A 25,122-nucleotide genomic window follows, 5' to 3' on the forward strand; every position below is an offset into this window, starting at 1 on the left:
AAATATAAATATGGAATAATATGTTCATCATAATAATCAAACATGTCATTCCAGGTAAAAATGTTATATATATATCTACATAACTAGAACTTTTACATGCCAATCACAAAAATATTTCAATCAGAAGAACAAACAACTGATAAGGGGGTGTTTGAGAAGAGGCTTCAGTTATATGTTCATGTTACTATCCATTGTGCTCATATTGTATATCATTTTTCAAATAATAATAATAAAATGTATTAAATTGCTACGAGATACATCGTTTTTTTTTTTGTTTTTTTTTTTTTTTTAAGAGCTTGATTCCCATAACTGTCTTGTTTTACTCAAGTCTCTAATATGGGTAACATTCTTTCCACTGGGGGATGTACAGTACGTGGTATTTGAGGACTCCAATGTTCGAAGCAAAGTGCAAATGCTTGGATTCGTTTCTTGCATATTTTTATGAAGACTTACTGTATATGACACCTCTAGGACTGCACTTATATTCTTATCATTTGGTATTGTATGGTATCCATAAATATATAGAACCCTGTCCTATTTATATGTGATAAAGAACACACACAGATGGCCATTAAAATGTTTCATACAGATTTTATTTGACGTCAGAGAGGAAGAGACAGAGAATGAATGAGCAGAGAAAGAGAAAGAAAGATCCAGGTCGCCAAAACTATCAGCTGGGACTAAAATTCATCAACCAGAAAACAAACTGGGCCACACATCCCTCTCTGGGTGGTCTGGCTCCACTGCACTTATGGAATGAGCGCTGACACTTTTCCAGCGGATGCAACTGCAAATCCTGCCAGGGACCACGGGTTTATAGCTACACCCCTCCAGCTCCTGACATTCTCGCTATGACTGAAAAATCCTCTAGCTAATGACATACAGGCCTAGACCTAGAGGGGGAGAAAGGGTTAAAGCAAGCCAATTGAGCGAATAATAAATTCAATTTAGGAGATTGGAGGGCTGGTGTGGAATGAAAACCAGAGGACACCACTGCAAGAATGGAACCATGGAAAGGAGGGAAGCCTGGCAGGTGGCCAGAGAGAGGACTCTGAGCTCAGCTGTGGCTTTAGTGTCAAGGGCTATGTGTGGTTAAGGGACTTATGGGGTTTCACATAAAGCAATTCTCATCTTTGCACAGAATAATAAATGATAAAAATTGTCACATATGCTGAGGCAATTCAGTGGATTTAATGCGAGTGAAAGTTTATCACTTGTATGTAAATGTGCATTTCATAACCCACAATAAGCCCAAGAGAGCACACAATAGAATGAATGCAAAAAAGCCTTCAGCAAACAGGTTGTAAAATGCAATAATGTGTGGAATTATTGATGCAGGAATCTTTCCTCAGTGTAGTTCTTGTTTATTGTGTTTAAATGTCAGGTTTGGTTTCAGTTGGGACAAAACTGATATTTTGAATAATGTCCGATTCTAAGGAATTTACTTATGCAAGTCTGATTTATAGAAACACTTCAGACAGACATCGAAGCAATATGATGGAATATTACTCACTAGATTGTAGTATCAAGTGATTTATTTAATTAAAATGATCCTAAATGGATAAGCATGAAACAGTAACTTTTCCTATTATGTTTTTTTTTAGATTGCTTTGATGTACAAGTGAAACTGTATTTGTTTCTTTCCACTCATTTTTCTCCACTTCTAATCCCTCTGCTCAAAACAACTTAGCATTGTGCATTAATCACAGCTTTATTTTAACTTCTGTAACCGTAATGTGGACTAAGGATAAAGCAATTTGACTTGTGGACCACCCAGTTTAGTCAACAGTCTGCAGGTAGAACAAACCCACATGCAATAGTTCCATTTCCTTGAATGCACTTTATTTAAACAACAGCATTTTTAAAAAAAAAACTTTGTCATACAAACAAAGAAGCCAAATGATGCACATAAGTTAATTATCACTTAGTGATAATGACAATGCATTCGATTGACAAGGAATTTAGAAGTGGCAATCCTGATTCACATTGTAGGCGTTTGTGATTACGAAACGATGAAAATTATGTGATCATCTAATTTTGTAATCCCAAAGCAAAAACTGGAGCATTGTTTTTAGTTCAGAGGCACTGTATGACAAACTAAAGCATTAGCAAGATAAACAAAACATCCTTCCTCAGAAATCCATGGGGTATTGAAAATAATTATAATCATTTTATTTATTTATTTATTTATTGGTTAAGGACATTCCTGTGTATCTGTAAATTTCATATTTATATGATACAGGATAAAACTCAGGTTTTCCAAATCTAATTGTCTAAATAATGAATGTAAAAACAAGGAAGTGGCCTTAGAGGCCTTCAGCTTTTCCATTCAAATCCTTTGAAAGTCAATATAATGTTATAGTGGCTTTGTAGACACCAGATACCAAACAAATGGCTAAACTAAAGAGTCCAACCAAGCCTTTGTCTTAACCACAACACTTCTCAGACATGCCACTCTGGGATTCTGCTGCCTCTTATGGAACTAGCCTCTCCACAAAGAGACATGATCACTTCCACTTAACCTCGAAACCACAGCATGGGAGACAACGATTACTTTCCCGCCTGGTGAATGAGAAAATGAGGGAACAGATAGGATGGTACGGAAACTGAAATGACAGAATGAAAATGAAAGACATGGATAATTAGGCAGTGACCTTGACCTAGTGCTCATCAGGGACTCCTGGAATCTTCTTTGTTTCTCCTCGCCATCACACTTGTCACTAACTCTGACAAAGACGGAGAGGAGGTGGTGATGGAGAAGAAGAAGAAGTGTGTGGTTGTTCGCTCCCACTGAGTGGTAAGCCACCCCCATGGTAGGTTAAACACCAGTCTAGGACACACAGACACGTGTGCACATGCTTTCATCATTTATGAGGATAATTTGGGATGTGTATGGGATTGGACGCATCAGAAGTGCTTGTCTCCAGCTGATCTAGACTCAGCAGGGTGGCGGGATTTGGAGATGATGTTCGGAGAGTAACGAAAGGGGAGGTGTAGGCCTCCAAAACTGGTAAATGATTGGCAGGCTTAAGTAAGGTGTAGATCAAGAAATCAAACACTACCGTGTTATTAAAGACCTTTTGCAAAACCTACAGGTATCCAAGATTTCACAGTGTAGATTGTGTGTCTTGTCATTCAATAGCTCTTTCCATTATCCAACGCAACATATGATAAGCAACTTTTACCATTTGTACCATTTACTGTAAGATACAAAGACAAAGTGTTTTGGACCACTTAGAGAGAATGACGATATGTAAATGTAACTAACATTAAAGGTTTTTAATGACTAGTAAGAGGTTGAAATAACCTGAGATACTGTGGACTGTTGTCAGTGAACATGAATAAAAATCACATAATCAAACAAACAGCAAGAGTGAAATTGAAATGAGCCAATGATGCAGATGGGTAAATAGGACAGAAAATGTTAGAAGTTCAGTCTCTCTGGAGAGGTGAGCAGCAGAGAAGCACAACTTAGTCTAAGGTTGCCTAAAGTGTCAACAGTTATAGGTATAATATAGGTATAAATACCTATATATTCTGAGAAAATGTGTATGTATGTGTATCCCCATTTTTTACTAATGTTCTGCTGGAATGCAATAGTCATAGGCATGTACAGGTGTGGACACTGTGCCTATGTGAAAAAGTCAGGATGCTCAAAGTAATTGCAAAGACCACATCAGCATTTTACACATTAAAGATTCTAAACAAAACATTTCCATTTGTAATAGACAAAACATGGACATAGACCACAATTTACATTTGTTTGACACAAAAATAGTTTAAGGGTTAGCATAAGGTTAACAACAATATTTTGTCTATTTCCCATGAAAGAGCAAGTAGCAGCTGATTCTTAAAAACAAATCAGAACCCTGGATACAAGTGTTGCCACGGTGTCATGGATGATTTGCAATAGGTGGCCATGTTGCCTCAAGTTACACTGATCAAAGTTTAAATCAGAATGCTTGCTGAGTTCTGACTGGCTCAAAAGAAGGATTGTCATCTTATGCACAATAAGATCATATAAATTCCACTGATTCCTCTTATTTCTTTTGTTTTAATATTCAACATATCATCTTCCAAGTGCTGTTCTCTTTGGAAAAGCACATAATGCTGATATATCACATGATTCACTCAGTAACTTCAGTAACTGCTTCCAATTCATTCCTCTCTGTTTTGGCAGTGTTACTTTCTTTCACAACGTCTCTCATTACCAAAACATCTGCTGCAAGCCAAAAGCTGATATTAGACCATGAAAATAGAACTAAATATAACAGCAAGAACAACCATAATAACAATAATAACAATAACAACAATAATAATTGAGGGTGAAGATAGCAATAAATAGTGCTGTGGAATTGGGTGTGGTCAAGTGTGGTCAAATCAGGACATTGTGGGCATCAGTCAGTAAAAGAGAAAGCAGTGGGATGTGATGGAAGAGAGAAGGACTACCGCACTTCAACACAAGCACAGTTGCTGGAAATGGTTCTTCTCCACTAGGCTAGAGGCAGATGCAGTTAGACTACACCCTCACTGTTGTCCTTCTGTCCATAGCAGTCAGTCCTCCTGCCAATTATGTTTTATTCTTACTGTCTTTTAAATGTAGAGAGAGCAAAACTGGAATGAAACCTTCGGTCTAAACATATCTGTATAAAGCAAACCTTCAACCACTGGACAGGAGTAACTGATTGCACAGTCTGTATTGGGTGTGCATGGGTAGTGGGGGTAAAAGAGTGATTTCTTGAACTGTGTGGGACTGCTTGGAATGACGGTTGTGGTTGGGAAGGATGGCATAGTCTTCAAAAGCGCCACTGGGCTAACTGTGGACCTTTCAGCACACCACATGTTTATAGTAGTGTTCCTGGGCTGGGCTGATGTGTACACCCAAGATCTCATCTGTACCTCCAACTCAACCAACCACTTTAGCAGTCAAGCACGGCCCTCAGCTGGTGACCACCAGAATGCCCCATCATGGAGGGGAAGATGCGGACAGCCACAGCCGCCCACTAGGCTCCCTGATCGGACAGCAGTGGTGTTGTTGGTGTCCTATAGGAGATCACTGGCTCATCTAAAGCACTGTCCCTGCCATTTTAACCCTGTAAAGATAAAGAGGGGGCATGTATAGTGGTATTTTGCGAGAGACCCCCTGCTCTCAGATTAGAAATGAAACACAAAGACTGGCCTTCTTGACATTCTTAGCATGCAAGTTTGAATGCTTGAGACATCTTGGGGTTGATGCAGCTATCTTGCCTTAGTTTGATGATTTACATCTAGAAAATGAATGCTTCCCAGCTAACCAAATTATTTCCTTGTAGTACACCAAAGGGATCGCTTCCGTACCATGCCACCCATGTAAGTAACTTGTGAGGTATGAGGCCAGAAGTAGAAACAGATTTTTCTACAACAAAACTTTACTTGCCACCTTAATCAAAATGCAGATCTTGTCTGGTTTGGTTTGCCTTTTACAGGTCTTCAGAGGACACTGTGTCTTTGTCAAAAAGTTTCTAAGCTGTCCGCAACACTCTCTCATCCACTACAGAATAGCTGTAAGTGCTCACTCCTTGCCTTTCCCCCACCTACAGTATAGTCTTTGTTGAGACTGTTTTATCTCTGATATTCTGCTTGGTCTCGGGGACTTGGGGAAGAACCACAAGGGGGCAGGGAGCTGGGTCTGGCTGATCCCAGAGGCAGGTTTTTGTCTTTATTCTCATCCAGGCCTGATGAAACAGCTGTAGTTGAAACAGAGTTGGCTGCTCTGGCTGGTGCATTTTCATGCCCACTGTACATCTCCTCGTGGCCATCTTCACTGGATTCCGCATCCTCTGAACTGGAGAGCAGCTCCTCATCATGATATTCAGCAACATCTACACCGCCGCCCTCAGATCCAAGCTCCTTTAGTCGGCCATGATGCTTCACATGATAACGCTGATTCTGGAAGAACTTAACAATAGTGTGTTTGGGCAGATCTAACTGGGCTGAAAGGGTGTGGATAGCTTCCTGGTCAGGGTAGAGGCCCACATCTTGGATAAAGCTCTGTAAGATGCCTAGTGCCTCCAGAGAGATCTTGGTGCGCGAGCGAGGTTTTTTTGTGATGTTGCAAACCACTCCACTGTTGCCTGAACCTGCATTAGCCTGAGGGTTCTCTTCGGGTCCAGAACTGGGAACAGGTTCTTCTCGGATGGGAGAGTGGTCCTTCAGTGGCTGCATGGGCTGTCTGTGAAGTGCCTGGTAAGAAAGTTAAAAAGTTATTAGCTGGGTGAGTGATCTCTTTCCTAAACTTATAAACAAGCGTTAGCAGTATGGAATAATTGAAAAACTGCTTCAAAGTATCTTCTCAATGAATGTTTCTTGGAGCTAATATGTATGTGATCTCACATATTAATCCAATCAGACTGTTCCAGGCTATAAATGTTTAACTATGTATAGTGTACACATAATTCCACAAGATTAAATATATTGTCACTGTATCATATTTTGAGACCATCAAGGCAAATAAAAGCATCTGAACTGACACATCAACCACATGAAATTCAACAGAGGAAGAAGCTGAACAAATACACATCAAAACCAAAATAAATTACATCAAAAGAATCTGAGTTATAAATTATGAAGAAATGTGTTTTGAAAAAAAAAACATTTGAAGTATAGTGGTAAGTTGGTTTCATCTGTCATTTTGACAGGGATAAATTCCATCCCTGTTAGCACAAACTAGTGGCTGCTAAATTTAACAGTTAAAGTAATGCAAAAACACAGACAGCAAGACATGACACTTTTGATTTTGACATTAGACGTGAGATTGTTTTCATATGCTATTGTCTTATACAAACACAGTATAATCATTAGCATTTTCCAACAAGTTAGCAGACTAACAAAAGAACTACACTATTGTTTTTTTGCAGAGGTTCTCAGACACTCAATATGTTTGTCAATAAATCTGCCAATTTCTTCTACTGTGGGCACTGGGGGACAGAGTATAAAAAAGTGGTAAAATAGGATTAGGAGTAAATAGCAGATAGACTATTTACTAAGAGGAAAAGAATAGGTATCTGGAAAGCTCTGATACAAGAGAAGGTGCAGTATATCACAGCTGAGCTATCGAAGTCTGTGGCGCTGTCCTGCTGAGTTTATGACCAGGGTGGGGTGCCCAGTGCCTCCACACTGGAATGCTAAGCTATAAATCTGCGGTGCATTAAAATTAAAGGACCTACATAAAGATAATAGTCATGCCCCTCTCTCTCTCTGTCTCTCTCCTGCTCTCTCTCTATTCCCTAAATAATAACAGGGTATTTTTAAATAATATTGAGGGCAGGCCAGACCATGAAATTGCTCCGATTTCACTTGTGGGGGCTGTTTTGGGTTGGCGCTTTACAGGAAGTGTGTAGGTTTATTCTTTTTCTTCTCTATTTCTCCATAATGTATTACTTTCCATGTCTCAGAGAAACAAACAGAGGCCACAAGAAAGGACAAGAAAAAGAAATGTCAAAGAAGTTTGAAGATGGTGAATAACTAGATTGACCACAAGGCATAACAGTGCAAAATACCCGTTAGCTTAGCTAAAGAGACCACACACACACACACACATTCACAAACCCATTCATCCTGTATATGTTTGCTTGTTGTGTATATTATTTTATGAAATTCTGGGAACAATTTAGGTACGTTCCAAAGACATATCCAAAATGCACAGCTCAAACAATTATGCCATTGTTTTGGCATCCTATCAGATATTTTCAAATTCAGAGATGAAGTGAGTCCTCCAACAGACCATTCAGAGTAAAGAGCCTAATATTCCAGTTCCTGTGCTCTAATGGTTGATGTTAATGAAGAGCCTTTCTGCCAAGCCAGAGGAGTGACTCCATTTCAAAACCCTGCTTTAGTAATAAAGCCAACCTCCGATTTCCTCCACCATCCAATTCATTCACCTACTCAGTTCTTAAACAACGTCTTCTCAACCACAAGAGTCACATTTGGACACAGAGCCATTTTTCTCTGCACGTCTTACTTAAAAAAAAAATTCATCTCCATCGCTTCTTTTCTAATTTCAAGCTGGGACAGGTCTGTGAGTTCACTGCATTAAGAGAATCTATATTTTTTTCCCTTTAAACACAAATTAAGGCAAATTATGGTGAAGAAGTATGAAAGAATTATAGAACATAAAAAATTCAGTTGATTCTTAATGAGGACTGACCCTCATGGGGATGGAGGCAGGAATAAAAGGGGGCTGTGTTGCCACTGGAGACACCATTAACAGGCAGATAAATATGTAATGATGAGGAAGACACTTTTCTGTTGGTTTGCTTGTGCATGACTTCACCTTCTCCAATTATCTTGTGCATCATAATTTTTCTTCCCCACATTGCAATATCTCAGGAATGGGTGAGTCATATAAAGTACGTGCATGTGTGTGCGTTTGTGTTTCGATATTTTTTTGTGAATGTGTAGAGATTAGGCAGTCCACAAAATTAAAAGATTTTTACTCATGCATTAATCACTAGTCCTAGTATGTAAGCTTGTTACTGCAAATTATAATTTAATTTGATCTCAAATTTTACATTTTTGTTTTGGCAAATGTGACATCTCCCAATGTAACTTTAAATTGCACATCTGTGACTGTTTTCAATAACTGACTGTATTTTTTTAAAACTTAATCTTACAATTATCTTACTCCCCCTACCCCAGCACTCAATCGGGGTCCCATTCCACATGGCAGGGTCTGCAGCATCCAATTTCGCAAAGACAAAGGTGAAATTATTCATAAGAAATGTCTTGCCAAATGAGCAAAGGGAGGCACTTAAGACCGACCATACACATGCACTGCAGAAACAGTGTGCAGACGACATGGGACCAGGTCAGCCATCTACATGTAGAGTGTGTAAGTGTGAGTGTATCCCTGAGGTGGGGTGAGCTGTACCCAGGGTCTCACATGGACCTGTCATGGAGTGCTTAAAAAAAGAAAAAGAAAAAAAGGAAAGAATATTGCAAGATTTTTTTCCAAAAATTCTCTATAAAACTTAAAAAAATATTTATGCTAATTATTTATGCTCTATACAAATAAATATAAATCGAACGTCTTCTCTCCAGGTCAAAACCTATTCTAAATGGGTAAAGACAAGATACACTTTTAATATTATTAAAATTGTCTTACTGCACCTTGTCTTATGAGAGTACACAAATCACATTTTATTTTGTTTGACACGTGAATGTTCCTGGTTAAAACCAAAGGGGGACTTGTTCTGGATTATTGAGTGGTGTTTGGTGATCTTATAAAGGTTAGGTAAATACATCAGTGAGTTATGTTGGTCACAATGAGGTGGTATCTGCTAAATAAACCGTATACATGTATGTGCTGCATGTGTGTTCATTCATTAAGATGCTCATGTCTGCATAAGCAGCTGGGTGGCAGGCAGGCTGGAACCGAGGGGGCTGCTGGGTATTTTGATATGAGTAGAGACCCTCATTACTACTACTCCTATTACTACTACTACTACTATTACAAAAACAAAACAAAACAAAAAAAATAAAATAAAAACAAAAACACAGGACACAAATGCGCAAACATGAAATGTTTGGCCTTTTCATGTTGACACTTCTTGCAATCTTGCAATTTATGTATTTCTTTTATTGTATTTTTATTATTTGTTTTATTATGTATATATGTGCTCTGTATGATATATACAGAATCAAAATAAATAGAATTGTTAGTTGTTAGACATGTTCAACTGTACATTCTTAGTCTACATTCACTGTCAATAGAAGTCTCAAAAAGCACCACAATATTACATCACATAAAAAAACTAAATCAAAAAGAAAATGTTATATGATATTTATATTATAATGTTCTCATTTAATATTACACTCATATTTTTTTTCAATTAAAGATAACATAGGAATAAAAATACAACAATACGTGCCCAATATGATATAAACATAATACAAATAAATAAATAAATAAATAATAGAAAAGGTGTCTGGTACAGATCCTTTTAGCAACACGGTGCTTTAGTAAATGCACTGACTATCCTCAACATATGTATGCTTTTATGATCAATATTGCACAAGAGTTCATGGTCAAAGCTGTGTGGATTTACTAAAGAGACTTACTGTAGTGAAGTCCCTTGAGTCCTTACACGTGTGTGTATGTGCATATGTGTGTGTCTGTATGTGTGTTCCTTCTCTTCCTGTAATTATTAATATCAGGGCTGTGGTGGCACTGTCTGTCAGGGTGTGTCCTAATGGGGCATTTCCTTCTGCGCCCAAAACACATAAATGAGTATATTTACACACACACACATGCTGCCAGCAGACTGTTTATTCCACTGACATAAAAGAGAAAGCGAGCAAGAGAGAAACAGACATGATGGACTAAGACAGTAACTAAAAGCCATTCTGTCATATTTTTTTTTTTGAATTTAATCTTAATACAGCTGCTCAACTTAAGTTAATAAATGTTAATAAACAGCAATCATTCTGAGTTAATTAAACTGCAATGCTTTACTGGCCGGGTGAGAAAGAAGAGTAGGTTAAAAGAAGGTGGAAAGCATTGATCCAAGTGTTTGTAGATTTATGTGTATGCCGTTTGTGTGTGCAAGTATTTACATATAAGAATTAGTGTGTAGATATGTGTTTGTATACCGTGTATGAATGCATGTCTATGTTAATACTGGTAAAGTGTTTGTCCACAGTCTTTACTATAATGACCCCAGCTGGAATAGGGGAAAGTCCATTTAATCAGTAGCATGTTATTTGGAATTCTGTGTGTGTGTCCGTGTGTGTGTGTGTGTGTGTGTGTGTGTGTGTGTGAGAGAGAGAGAGAGAGAGAGAGAGAGAGAGAGAGAGAGAGAGAAAAGGTTGGGGTGTGTTGGGTTATTAGATGTTGGCAGGAATGCTGCATAAATGATGCTGATATTAAACCTGAAACATCAAAGAAGTGTTCACAATGAACACATTTATATGATCTCAAGAGAAGTTTGCTTAAAACATTTATGCAGAACTCAAAATAATTTTTACTATTTCCTCTAAGTCTTATGCATTTTTTTCAAATTATACATTTTTTACTTTTAATTTTAAACAAAGTTTCTTGTACAAAAAACCCCTCTCTCTTAGAATTAAACAGACATTTTTAATGGACAAAATAGAAATAATTTTAAAAATGTAAATAAAATAAATAGGTAAATGACATTTTACTGGACCATTCTTCATCGGAGTCAACCTTCTTTGTGTTTAACAGGGCCTTTTTCAGTGCTGTGCCTTTAAAGGGATAGTTCACTCAAAAAATAAGATTCTCTCATCGTTTACTCACCCTCCACTTGTTCCAAACCTGCACAAGCTTTTTTTTCTGCTGAATACAAGAAGATATTTTGAAGAATGTTTGGTGAGCGAACAGTTGAATGTACAGTAGCATTTGACTTCCATACAATTTTTTTTTCTATTATGGATGTCAGTGGCTTCTGTCAACTGTTTGGCCACCAACATTCTTCAGAATATCTTCTTTTGCATTGAAAATAATAATAAAAAATATGTACAGGTTTGGAACAACTTGAGGGACAAACTCTATGCAAATCCTGCGTGACACTTTGTTAGAATCATAAAAACATGCTGTAAAGTGAACACTGTTTTTGACATAAATGTGGGCATATAAATTGTGTTCATTTATTTATCTGCCTGACAACAGAAAGTTATAGAAGGTAAAAACAAACATTTCATAATTGGCCTTTCTGGAGCGGGAAGAATCAGGGAACATTTAATTTCTTATAACATGACCATTTTGCAGTTCAAACGTCATATTAAATTGCTTTCTTTTTGCACACATTTCTGTATGCAATATGAAAGTATGCAATTTGATGTTTCACAAACTCACCTGAGGGTCAGTGGGTAAGTGTAGTACAGTGTGAAGCCGTTCACTGTGGTGATGGCGGGACTCTTCCTCATACACCAGATCCCTGTCCGCTTGTGCAAGGCTCAGAAACCTCCGGATAGTACACAGGTTCTCCCAGAGTGTCCTGTTCTCCGGACTGGGACTCTCTTTCCAGCGAAGCAGCTCACAAAGCCATCCCTTGTAGAAGGGACGAGGTTTCATTACACATTTTGTTTTGCTGAAGGAATTTTTCCAACAATAACACTAAATAGTAACAATATATGCCTTGCCTGCTTAGTTCATTACCAACTAAAGTGCCAACTCTTCCATTTTTGGGGCATTTATGTCATTTTAACAGGGGGACATGATCGACAGAATGGGAAGTGAAGCAATTCACCCCTTGTCCATGTTTATTTTATGACTGTAAAGTTTACTTTAGAGTAAACAACTACCACCACAAAGCATCACAAGTGCACTGAAGGAGCTGAGAGAAAGAGAGAGTTAAATGGTGGGAGATTAGGAAGATTTGATTATCTCTGCTAGACTAGGCCAGTCTATGACACCAGCTGTTGTGTGCAGCCAACCACTTCCAGCTCACATTGTTAATGACCTGAGCATCTCTCCCTCTCTTTCCTTCTCCCTAAGCTCCTACTGGCCAGCTGCAGCAGATGGGCGCGTTCAGCCGTGACCCCCCCCACCCGACCCCAGACCTGTGAGACCTAACCGCATCTGTCTCACACACACACACACACACACACACACACACACACACAACAGCAGAGGAGCACTTTGCTGACACATACACACAAACACGCAAAGACTGCTCAAACGTATGCCACTAGATGAGGTGTCTGCACCTGCAAAGCCATCCCACAACATAATAATTTCCTTAGTAAAGCAAGAAGCAGAGATTGAAGCTCTCTTAGGCTATAATATGGAACATTAGAATTAGGCACAGCTGGGAGTGGGATCATATTTGACTAAATCAATTATCTCTCTTTTATTTAAATGAGACAGAGACAAACAAATGGTCCAAAAGCTTTAAGAAATGTATTTATCAACTCTCTGAATTGAATGCCATGTTTTTCCAGTTTACGTTAAAGAATGGGATTGTTGTTGTCCTTTGCACTAACAAAGGTATGTGGCAAGGGTCCAATTTTTTTTCCCATAGCTGTCCATGGCAGGTGAATTGGGAAATTTTAACATCCATATACACACATCTCTGATTCCTATTTTTACTCTTCTTATTATTGTAATACATACACACACAAACACACACACACACACACACACACACACACACACACACACACACACACACACACACACACACATTTATATATATATATATATATATATATATATATATATATATATATATATATATATATATATATAATATATATATTTTAGGTCATGAAAAATAGTAATATTCTGAAATAATATTACAATTTAAAATAATAGTTTTCTGTTATAAATTATTTTTAAAAGTCATTTATTTCTGTGATGGCAAAGCTGTATTTTCAGCAGTCACTACTCCAGTCTTCAGTGTCACATGATCCTGTCACATGAAATCATTATATTATGCTGATTAACAAATTGATAATTTGGTGAATAGAAATTTGAATGAACAGCATTTATTTGAAATACATATGCATATATATGAGGAAAACAGAAACTGAAATAGCTTCAAGCAAGTCCTTTTAACTGTTATTTTTGTACTCTGTTATGAATAAGTATGAAGATTTATTTTAAAAAACAAAAGTAGAATCCAGTGATATTCTTTTCATAACTGCTACTATGACTATAACTGGCTTACTATAAAACTATGTTTTCTTAAGTTAGAAAATGTTTGAGTTTTTCAAGGCCTCAAAAACATTGTCTATTACACTTCTTTGCCTTATAGTTTTAGTGACAGTATTCTGCATTCTTTATAAAGATGTCTGGGAACAGGTGTCAATGTAAATGGTTTGAGGAAAGAAGTCAAATCAATCTATGGATCACTGGATGCACGTCTATATCACAACATAAGCCATGACTCATGGGAGAGACTGGCTAAGGCACTGAAAGAAAGAGTGAGATTCTTTGGCAGGATCTGGAACGGTAAGTCAGAGATAAATAAATGTAAGGCATCTGTTGATGTTGATGTTTTTGTTTAGCAACTGCAGAGACGTGCCAGAATCAGATATAACAGTCTGCACATACGGACACCGTTACTTCCTCTACACTGACCGAGGAAAGAACATGTTAGCTAAGTGTAATCTTAATATCTTTTTAGAAAAAAACTAATCACTTTAAAAACGAAGTGTCTCAAATATTCTTTGCCTTAATATTTCAAGCACCTAGAAATATTTAATATTTATATTTATATGAATTATAAAATAATTAATAACTTATTTGTATTTATAATTTTTTATAATAAAAGGATCTCTCAAGAATCCGAAGAACCTTATTTTTACTGTTATCATACATTTCTTAAATGCATTAAATATATTATTAATAATTATCACATGAAAATACCAAGTTGTTTTAATTCTCCTGTACACTGAAATAAAATGCAAACCCGTATGCAAAATGTACTTGAATAGTAGGAAACAAAATTATTAGGTTTTTTTGTGTATTTTCAGTGTAAAATAGTTTACATAGATGAAGCTAGTTTAGAATTTGTATTTGAATAGTTTAGTATTGGCATTATGGTAAGTCCATTATGGATGGATGGAAAGGTGTCCAGTTTATTAACAATAATGAAAAAAATCCATTCTTACTTGGCTCTTGTTGGCTGCCACCTTGGCGAAAAGCGCCTGAGACACTTTTGCCCGTTTCATCTCCTGCTGGATTTCGTCATAAATGGCTGAGGTGATGTTAACCAGCGGCTCCAGTTTCAGGGGAAGGTCAGGGTTAGGACCAGAAGTTTTGGACTGTGAGGGTCCAGCGGTAAAAGCAACAAAGACATATTGGTTAGATAAATATTCATAATTACTAGAGAGAGTACACTACGAGATAATATTCATGAATTACATTTTAGACCCTTGTTCATACCAGCAATGTACAGTACTGAGATTTTAGCAGATGAATCATTAAAGCATCCCGTTAGTAAACTCTTTTTAGTATGTGTTTGAAGTATGGTGTATTGATTTTAGAGTGGTGTGTTTTCTCATTCAATGTTTGAAGTTTCCCTGCAGGCACAGACAAGTAATCTCACATTCCCCAGTAAAAACGATTGTGAGATAAACATATACAGACATAATAGTAATGATAATACACAACCACATTCCCTAAGACCAAAGAATGGGAACTTTGTTCTCATATCAGAAAGATTTTTTTATTATCAGCATGAATTCATTTACAATGGTCCTGAGGTTGAAAGCAGCTGTATTCAAATGATTCATACAAACATTCTAGAAAGTCCACACACCAGGTTCCAGGTCATTTAATATAAACATGCCATGACAAGAGCAGAGCCATGCTTTCCTGCTTTTGACATTTAAGAGAATCAAGGGCAAGAACTGTTGGACCCGATGTACACCCATGTTTTGATGGGTGTGAACCATTTAATCTTTAACAAACATACATATATATATATATATATATATATATATATATATATATATATATATATATATATATATATAGTTGTAAATCTTCAATATAAACATCTGTAGTAGCTTGACTTTTATTTTCAAAATGGGGAAAAGTTTTGTGCATACAGCTGATCTCAGAGGTCTCGGATGAGGTACACTCTGTGAGGAAATGAAGTGAGTGTTGATGTAATCCTCACCGAGTTTGTGATTTTGGTCTTATTCTTCCAAATAGATGCCCACGCGTCAGGGGTTAACTGTTCATCGAAGCTGCGCTCCCACACTTTCTGCATTGGGAGGTATGGGGTGAAGTTAGAAGTAAAAAGGTAGCAGTCAGGTTTTAGCATTGTCCCTTAGCGGCCACTGTCTTTAAAGGCAGTTTGGTTGTTTTAGGGAGTTATCCATATTATTGTTGTCAATGTCAATATGTATTAATATTCAAAGACAAGATATCATTTACATTTACTAGACAAATTGCATAACATTGTGCGCTTTAGTTAAAGATGTCAGGATCGAAACATTTGACCTTTGTTGTTGTCTTAAAGGTGCTGTATGTACGTTTTTGACTTTACTAAAGCATAAAAATACCATAATATGTTTGCAGATATTTAGGAAACATGCTAAGTTAACATACTTGTTTATCTGAAAAACAATACTACTGTCAGTTATTCTCCTTTGAAAATTTGTGTTCCGGGCCAGAATGCCGATCTTTGATTTGGTTTTTTGAAACCAGCCCACTGACAGTTTACCCAATTGTATTTTGGTTCCTTTTGGTGTCGTCAATCTTGCAACCTGCGTGTGCCTCAAGTCTGAGAGGCTGTGTGAAAAAAAACCCCTCTCCAATAATTTGAATTTGGACTGTAACACCTAGTTCAACCATTCAGTGTCAATCCTACATACGGCACCTTTAAAGCTGGAAGACTACATGACTTTAGTTGCCGTGAGTCACAGTGCTATTGAAAGTGATATTTTGAGCCAGTTTTACAACTCATATTGTTTTCATTTGTCATGCATCTCCTATCAAAGACGCGCATGTTTCTGCGTGAGTTTGTTGAGTTCAGAATGACTTAAAAGTCTGGTAGTGTGTGATCCTCAGTTGTTTAGTGTATGACGCACAGTTTCTTTTCTTTTTTTTCCGGCAAGTGTATGACAGCAAGTGCTTTAAAATATCTTAAGGTTTTAAAAGTTGAGTAGTGATTACAGCGTTTACTAAAATTCAGTGTTCTTTACTAAAGTTCTTGCTTTTTTTTTTTTACTTAGCTTTATAACATCCTGATACTGATTACAAAGAAAACAACATAGTGTAAGCCAAACTTAACAGGTAAACAGATCACATGAATCCAGACAGAAACAAAAGCAATCTCATAGGCCTACAAATAAACAATTCAGAATCAGACACAACACAAGTTTTCAGGTATTTCTACACCCAGTCAAACATACAAACAAAGCAGCAACAGGGAAAAGAGATGTTTAGGGGGCTGAACGTAGTCAAGGGTGAGAAAGTGGGGTACCTGGGAGAGGCGGGGGACACCAGGGCTGGGGTTTGTGCTTTGCGGCAGACTCACAGGGGGGTTCATGCTGCGCTCTCGCTCTTCCTGGTAAATCCGGTCCCTTTCACTCTCAGGTAAGTTCAGGAAGTTTTGCATCGCTTTGAGGTTCACTAGCAAGGACTGAGAGGCAGAGCGTGGGTCCTCCTCTTTTCGTAAGATCTCTGACAACAGGCCCTGGTGAACACACATAAAGACGCATGTGAGCACAGAGGAAGTGATTTGTGTAAGGCTCATTTTCTTGAAACACTTCCATCTAGTAACCTCACCTGCACCATGTAAGTATCCACCCACTCTTTAACTGACTGTGCACTATGTTGGATGTAATTGGACATAATTTAGACCTGCAGTGACTCTGTGAATTCACCAGGTGTGTTTGCTGCCAGGAGGGTGTATGAGAGGATTCAACCTCTGGATACTAGAGTTATCACGCTGACATGCTTAAAGCGACTCACATACCTGAAAAGTCCAACAGAACGGCTTTGACACCTTTATTCCTTGTTTAGTTCAGTGCCAAATTAAACTTGCATTAGTTCTGTTTTTTATATGGCCTGATTTCTACATATGGCCTGTGTTTGGAATACTTTACTAGCAAATTCACCCTTTCTATTTCTAAATGCATGCTATTGATTTTATTGTAAACAATTTATTAATGTATATTTTACATTAAATGTATGTTTCACTGAAAAAAAAAAGGAAAAAAAAGTGTTCATGCAATTGACTGCCCAATCCAATCAACTGGATATAAATCACAAGAAGAAAAGATCTCTCACTACTTCCGTTATATGACAATTTTAATGGTATTACAAATTCAGAATAAATGTAAATATATATATATATATATAAAATTAAAACTATAACATTTTAAAATTAATTACAAATAAAATGTTCATAGTATTTTTAATTCAATTAAATAAAAATAAGAAATACAGTTTGGTAAATGGTAAAGCAAATACATTTGCTTTGGCATTAATTGAGCTAAATTCACACTTACCAAAGTTACCTTACCTTACCAAAGGCATGTTTAAATCATTTATTTAAATATTACTTTTGCAAGCATTTTTTGTTAGGTATAACTTACAGAAACTTAATGTTCAAATAAAGAGTGCATTAAAATCATTGCAATATTCACAGTGTTACATAATTTACAAATATCATTACAAATACATCATGAATATTTAATACATAGCCATGCCCTAGTGACTGGTATGTTCTGAAAGGGCTCTTTGCTACAATATATGGTGAAGTGTCTCCTTTCTCTATTTTTTTCTTTGAACCTTTGGACCATTAACTGAATAACAAATTCTCCACCATGCAGTCTGTACTTTACCTGTGTACGGTTGAAGGCAACTCGAGCGAACACTGCCTGTGAGACACTGGCCCTTTTCAGCTCGTCTCGCACCTGCTGGTAGATATCAGAGGAGACTTCCGCAGATGAGGAGTTGGACCCGGGCTCTCCAGGGCAACCGGACTTGCTAGGCCGCGGGATGGGTGGGTGATTGAGAAACTGTTGGTTAAGAGCCTGCGGATGCTGATGCAGGAGGCGGCTGACAGCCAGCTGCTGGTTGATAAGATGAGCCATGGCTAATTGCTGCCTCACCAGCTGTGGACTGAGCTGGGGTGAGAGAAGTCCCCCAGGTGCCAAAAGAGGTTGAAGGGTGGCAGGCGGAGGTGGAGGAGGCACCTGAGCCCGTAGCGGAGGACTGTGATGGAGCTGTCCGTGAGATGATGGAGTATGTGGCTGCCCTTGGGATGGAGGCTGAGACTGGGCTGAATTCTGAGGTTCTCCAGAGCCACCTTTCACCAGAGAGCCAGCACTGTTCAAGTGACCAAGCTGCGCCAGACCAGCCAGGTGAGAGGGCGGACGCTGGGCTAGGACACAGAAGTCAGTGAGACTATCCCTTTCAACTGTGGAGGTATAGAGATGCGTATGAGCCACTAGAACACACTCTCTAGTATTCTTCTAGACAAATCAAAGACAATCTTTTACCCAAATAAACATCAGAATGTAGATGCTTACCCTTGATTTCCAAGCTCTCCCGTCCTTGCCACAAATAATCCCCTGAAGCAAATACAAGGAACTTAAGGTAAGTGACAAAAGCATTCACTCACTTACTCAATCACGCTCACAATGAATCAACAATGTTCTTTCATGAATATAAAGTTTTACAACTTGGGTTTACATCTGTATGACTGACACATGAGTCATCTAGTGGGGTCTCTCTGCACTGGCACATACATCTGGCAATGCGGGCTGAGTGTTTAGCTCTGGGAGGCAAGGAGCAGAACTAATGGAGGTGGCTCGGTGTAACTCAACACCACTTATTCTGTCAGCGTGCCGAGGATCGCTTTATTCTTTGCTGCTGCTCGCTCTCTCACTGCACTTGGGGTTTAGCCCCCACTTTGATCTGTCCTGCTGTGTAATTATTTCACTTTTTGAAGGGGCAACGAGAGGAGGAAAATTGACACAGGCATTTGGATGCTAAGAGGCTTAAACAGCAGAGCAAAGGGATGACTTCTTGCAGGACCTGTCAAGGGTAGACCCCCTGCAGCATTTTGGGTAAAGGAACAGTGGTTTGTATTAGGCTACGAGGAGGCTTAATTAAGTTACCCCATCCCAGGTAAGAGGAGTCATTAAGAGATAATTTATAAAACGTAGCACAAAACTCAAGGCTTGCTCATGACCTTGAATACCTCACCACATGCTAGAAAATTAAATTTCTGAAAAAAAAAACGAAAAAAAACACAGTCCCTGTGTCCGAATATGCCTAGTTCCCGACTATATAGTAGACAAAAATCTGTATGTGAAAAGAGAAGTATGTGTGGTTTCATAAATTCATAAAACTACAGTATGCACATTCAGTGAACACTTTACTATGGCTTAAAGCCACGGGAGAAGAGTCGGCAGTGGCAGTGAAGTGACGCAACTAATTCCATAAATCACATGACAGTGACAATGACAGGTTCTTCATCGAAAGTAATACCTACTCAAACAGTATGCGATTTTGATCAAAGCTACTTAAGAATTTAACCTGGTTTTAAAGCTGATTGGACAGAGTAAAAATACAGCCATAAAGACATCAGTGGAATCCTTACCTTTTATTTTTTTGTACTTCTTGTACCAGCGACCAAACTCTTGGCACTTGGCAGTTGAGACATTAGCATAGTAGGAACTATTCGCTATTGAGGAGATCATACTCTGGAAAAAGTCAAAGAAATTAGAGAAGTCAATAAAAGGAAAAAATGGGAATAACGACAGACGATAATGGAAATTAACACATGGTCAAAATCTTAAAATTGCAATGATAAATGGTCTATAAAACACATTACTGTGGAAAGCCACCCAGGCAAGTCAGATAGCGAATGCCGCTACAAGCTTTAAGCCACAGTGACATGAGCAGAGACAAAGAGCCACACACATATGCAAACAATTGATATGAGGATCAACACCCACACAGGCTTCCACTTAAACACAGCATGCACAGATACATAAATCTCCAAGATTGCTCGCTGGAAATGAGCAGAGCAAGGATTGTGGATGCACACCCACAGTTACACACACACGCATTCTCTCTCTCGTGTGAAGTAATTTCTGGTTTTTAGAAATGGCCCATGAATGTGAGGAATTTTTGAGTAAATTTCAAATTGATGAATGAAACACGCTAGAATATTTAGGCTACATTAACCATGCACTCACACCATTGACTGGAACATCTGCAAGCATAATGCAACACTGAGCCCAGCATTTTCATTTATGTCATACTGCTTATTATTATTTTGTTAGTTTTGGAAGAGTTGCAGCAGCAGTGCATATTTAACTTATCATCTTAAATGGTCAAATCTATGTGTGTTGGGATATGAAAACATCTGAGTGGGTAGCAACCGTACCTGGGAGAGAGGACATTCTTTGGCCAGTGTGCTCTGGTTCATCTCTTTGAGTAGTTCTTTGAGGGCATTGCGTACAGTAGCGTGATTCCACTGCTCTGATGGAAGGTCCTCCAGTTTGGCAAAGCTGTATCCGTAAAATCATTATTACTCATCCCTCCATTATTCTACAATAATCATCTTTAGTTCTGAATCAATAAACCCTACAGCAGGCCAGGTCAATAATAATATCACCATGGGAACACAGAGAAACAAACCTGGATGGTACATGACTACACAAAGACTACAGTCTATTCATCTGGACCCTATGTTTAACTCCTCAGCATCCAAGAGTAAACTGCAATCAGTGGGCATGAAAGAGCTCATTAAGAAGTGCAGATAAAAAGTTTACCCTGGCCTATCTCCTGCTGTCATGTATGTACAGGGCTTTAGAGGCTTGCTCAACTGTCTATAATTGACATAGGCAAAATAATCCCTTAATGATCTTGTCACTTGTAATGGAGTAAAATTTATAGAAAAGGGAAAATTAGTAGTTTCCTCATTACAAACACTGATAATATCTTAAATGGCATTTTATAATAAATATATATATTTTTTGTATAATTATTTAAAATTATGTTATGATGTATTGCAAAATATAATAATTATTACATTATTATAATACTAATTTTGTAATAAACTAAATTAAATATTAATATAATGACTATGAGACTCCCCAGCCATCAGAAGAATATTCAGGATTTTATAAGCTGATACCACAAGATAACCTGTTTAAATTACATAAGATATTTATCTGTTTAGTAAATAAAATAACTATTTGAGTATTTATTAAAATATTTATTTAGTTATTAAGTTATTTGGTAATTTAAACTTAAAATTGCACCTATACTTAATTTATTTTATTTATAATAATAATAATAACTGTTGTAAAAACATGTTTTATATTATAGATTTTTTAGTTATTTTAAATTCCCTCCCAAGAAACATATAACCACAAAGGTTCTTGATATGCAGAGAGTTCTCTGCTGAACCAAGAATCTATTGAAGAATCTTTATTTTTTGAAAGTGCTCTGTGGCATCATACCTCTGTAGCTGGATGCGTAGTGTGACAATGTGGTAAACGTCCAGCAACATATCAGCAACCGTTGCCTCTGGAGCATCTGTCAGGTAATGGATGGGCAGGGGGTTCCAGCGGCCCACCTTAATGATGCCTGTGAAAAGGAAGCAGAGAAAGGGGGAGTCAATTAACCCCACTTGATCTCATTGTGCCGCAAATTTGTGTAGCATATTTCCATGACATCATCAGAGATGGCCTCATGTCAATGATGGCTATAATGAAATCTCAATAAAAGAATAGGTTAGGAGGGGCTCCACTCCACTGAGTAGGCAGCTCCACCAAACCAGAACCAAACCTGGCACATTACATCACCACACAAAGACCCACTTACAGTAAAAATCAACATTAGAGGGCACACAAACTCGATGATTGAAAGACAGTAAGACAAGAATATTGCGTTATTGGAAAGAGGGGTTTGAAGTAGGTGGCAGACGAATGTAATTTACTGCATATGGTGAAACACATAATAATACAGTTCTAAAGTGATAAGTAATCGTAGTGGGAAATGAGTCATATATTTATCATTTATTAAATAATTTACACTACCTGTGGGTTATTACATTAAACACTGTGGAAATTTTGGAATGTTGTGCTATAAAAGCAGACAGCAAGGAACAATAGCACCAACGATAAGGCTTTATCTATTAAATACTTATCAGGTCAGGAAGAAGCACCTAACACACATACTGAGGGCCGCAGGGCTGCCTGCCTCTTTTACAGCCAAGGAATATAGAAAGCAGGCGCTTGTCTAGCGCATCAATGCCTCTGACAATCACATCCACCCCCAATCCCCCCCTCCATTAATGAGCCGTCATAAACACAGGTCAATGATTGTATGATTACCCAAATTGACTGTTATAAATGCCTCTTGTTGTGCAAAGGAAGAGACGAGCATTTATGGCTGAGGAGTAATCTGTAATCGGGGTGTCACTGTGAGACAAAGCCATATTTCTGAACAATGCCGTCTGATTGTTTTGTAAATACTCCAGGTAACTAAGGCCGTTCCCATATTAACCCAGTGAACGGAGGTGCATTGCTTCCTATTCAAAAGGGATAGTTCACCCAAATATCACAAGTCCGCCTCATTTCATTCTAAACCGTGATCTTTTTTCTTCTGCGGAACATAAAAGCAGTGGAAATTTTAATGGTAAATGAATGTAAAAATGCTACAGTAAAAACCTGTTAATTGGTTAACAGTTGATTCTCTTACTATATACACTGAAAACCCGTAGTAGACCTAACAGCACATTTCATTTAAATTTACAGTGAAATTAAATTAACTGAATTTTCATTTTAGGGTGAACTATCCCTTTAAATTTGTGTGGTGTTATTTCCTTAAAATATACTGAACCCAAACAGGCTAACAGATCACGATCAAAGCTAAGCAGCAGTGGCATCTACTGAGGATGCTATTTTATTTGTATTTTTTTTCAAGAACCACACTGTGCTATTAAAAATGAATTAGCTGAATCTATTATGCCCTCCGCTCTATTTATTTCCAGATGTCGCAATCATTGTCAAGATGTGCCGTACATGTAAACCGGACCCTGTGCTCATTGCATTATTAAACGTTTTCCAAACAATGCACACGTCCGTAAACACTTTTCAACACGCATGTGCAGTCAATGTACATCCCTTGCACGAATGCATATATTCAACACATCCGACAACAGGAACTAAACCTGACCAAAAACGAAGGATGTGCCATGAAAAGATACAAAACACATCCACACACACAAAAGTATTTCCCATGGTCTTAGGAGGGACTGACTGAAGCTGTGAAAACTAAACAATGCTAATCACATTACTATCCACTAAATGAGACCCAGACGCTCCCGCTCTCTTTCTTTCTCTCTAACTCTCTCTTTTTTTTCTTTTTTTTTTTGCTTTAAGCTGTTTGTGTCATCTGAAGAGCTCCAGCTGCTCAATCACACACAGACATGCCGATGGATCACTTACAGTACCTCTATCCAGACACTGTATTGTCATGCCACTGCTGCCACTAAAGCCTGACTGCATGAGTTAGTTTTGGACAGAATCTGCTTTTGCAAATTAGCAAGGGCTCCACTGTTTCTCTCAGTTCACTGTTTGTGAAATACTTTGTGAAATACTTTGAGCTGTATATTTGTGTGTGCTTCATTCTAACAGATTCAATGTAAACAAACAGCAGTTGAGAACTATGTACAATAAATTAAAAGAAATATGGTACAAAAATAAAGATAATTGATGTAGAATTATGCAAAATATTATATAAAGAAATGTTAAATACAAATTTTAAAAGTATCAATAAAACACAAAATTAAATAGGTCTTATAAATATATAAAAACACTTCAAATATATAAATATATAATAATAATATAAATAATAATTATAGACAAACATATTTTTAATGACTATATACACAGACATATTAAAGAGTGGATTTATCCAGATTTGTCGTGTTCTGTACTTCTCATCAACAGTGCTTTAATTTCTTCCCTATATTATTCTTGAGAAAGCATGACAATAATTATGCTTTAACAGATGCTGTTTATGCCATGCAAAGTGCTTTAAACATTAAACTGGAGCCAAAATAGCCTCAGAGCATTTTTATTTTTTAAACATTTCTTTTTCTGTCAAGTGTAAGCAAATGGTCAGGTTTACTACTTTTGTTCATGTTATCGAAAGAACACAATGATTATATTGGGAACATGGGCGGATCTACAGGGGGGCAAGAGGACAAGGGGGACTCTAGAGCCTTGCCCCCCCCCAGCTGCCCCCCTAACTTTAATGATCCAAAAACTGTACTAACAAAAACAACCCACCACTATGTCCAATACATTTACCAAAAGTGAACAATTTAATTTTTAATTTTAAATGTATTATTCGCCCTTCCCCCCTGCCCCTCAAATACTTAGTTACGTCCCTGATTCAAACGTGCAGAGCGGCGTTCGCTCAGTCTGGCTCATACACACAGCGAGTCTGCTTCGGTGCGGTGGCCCTGCAACCAGAGACTGAGCTGCCCCGGACAGATCCTCTGAAGGTGAAGTGAGTTTCCCCAGGTGTAGTTTAAACACACGTTTAACTTAAAGTTACATTTGTAATGAATGTATTGTATGCTAAAGACGATTCAGCATCAGCAAAAACAGCGAGTCTATTACGTT

The 25,122-nt window shown here is 37.7% G+C and overlaps 1 protein-coding gene across 2 annotated transcripts in view; it reads right to left on the minus strand.

The window, feature by feature from the left end:
• Positions 1 to 3,533: 3,533 nt before the first annotated feature.
• The window catches only part of satb2 (SATB homeobox 2), a 49,275-nt gene continuing 27,686 nt past the window's right edge, over positions 3,534 to 25,122 (minus strand). Inside the window, exons 4-13 of one of the 2 annotated variants that reach the window (XM_059562139.1) lie at positions 21,946 to 22,072; positions 20,865 to 20,988; positions 20,073 to 20,175; positions 18,997 to 19,038; positions 18,307 to 18,884; positions 16,941 to 17,153; positions 15,630 to 15,716; positions 14,617 to 14,769; positions 11,855 to 12,049; positions 3,534 to 6,222 (exon numbers count right to left, since the gene is read on the minus strand). In XM_059562139.1, coding sequence (XP_059418122.1) covers positions 5,602 to 6,222; positions 11,855 to 12,049; positions 14,617 to 14,769; positions 15,630 to 15,716; positions 16,941 to 17,153; positions 18,307 to 18,884; positions 18,997 to 19,038; positions 20,073 to 20,175; positions 20,865 to 20,988; positions 21,946 to 22,072 — 2,243 coding nt within the window. In that variant the 3' untranslated portion in view covers positions 3,534 to 5,601. The remainder of the gene's footprint in view (positions 6,223 to 11,854; positions 12,050 to 14,616; positions 14,770 to 15,629; positions 15,717 to 16,940; positions 17,154 to 18,306; positions 18,885 to 18,996; positions 19,039 to 20,072; positions 20,176 to 20,864; positions 20,989 to 21,945; positions 22,073 to 25,122) is intronic. The other variant, XM_059562140.1, reaches the window with a different exon arrangement.

Source organism: Carassius carassius, chromosome 11, assembly GCF_963082965.1.
Source record: "Carassius carassius chromosome 11, fCarCar2.1, whole genome shotgun sequence".
Lineage (NCBI taxonomy): Eukaryota > Metazoa > Chordata > Actinopteri > Cypriniformes > Cyprinidae > Carassius > Carassius carassius.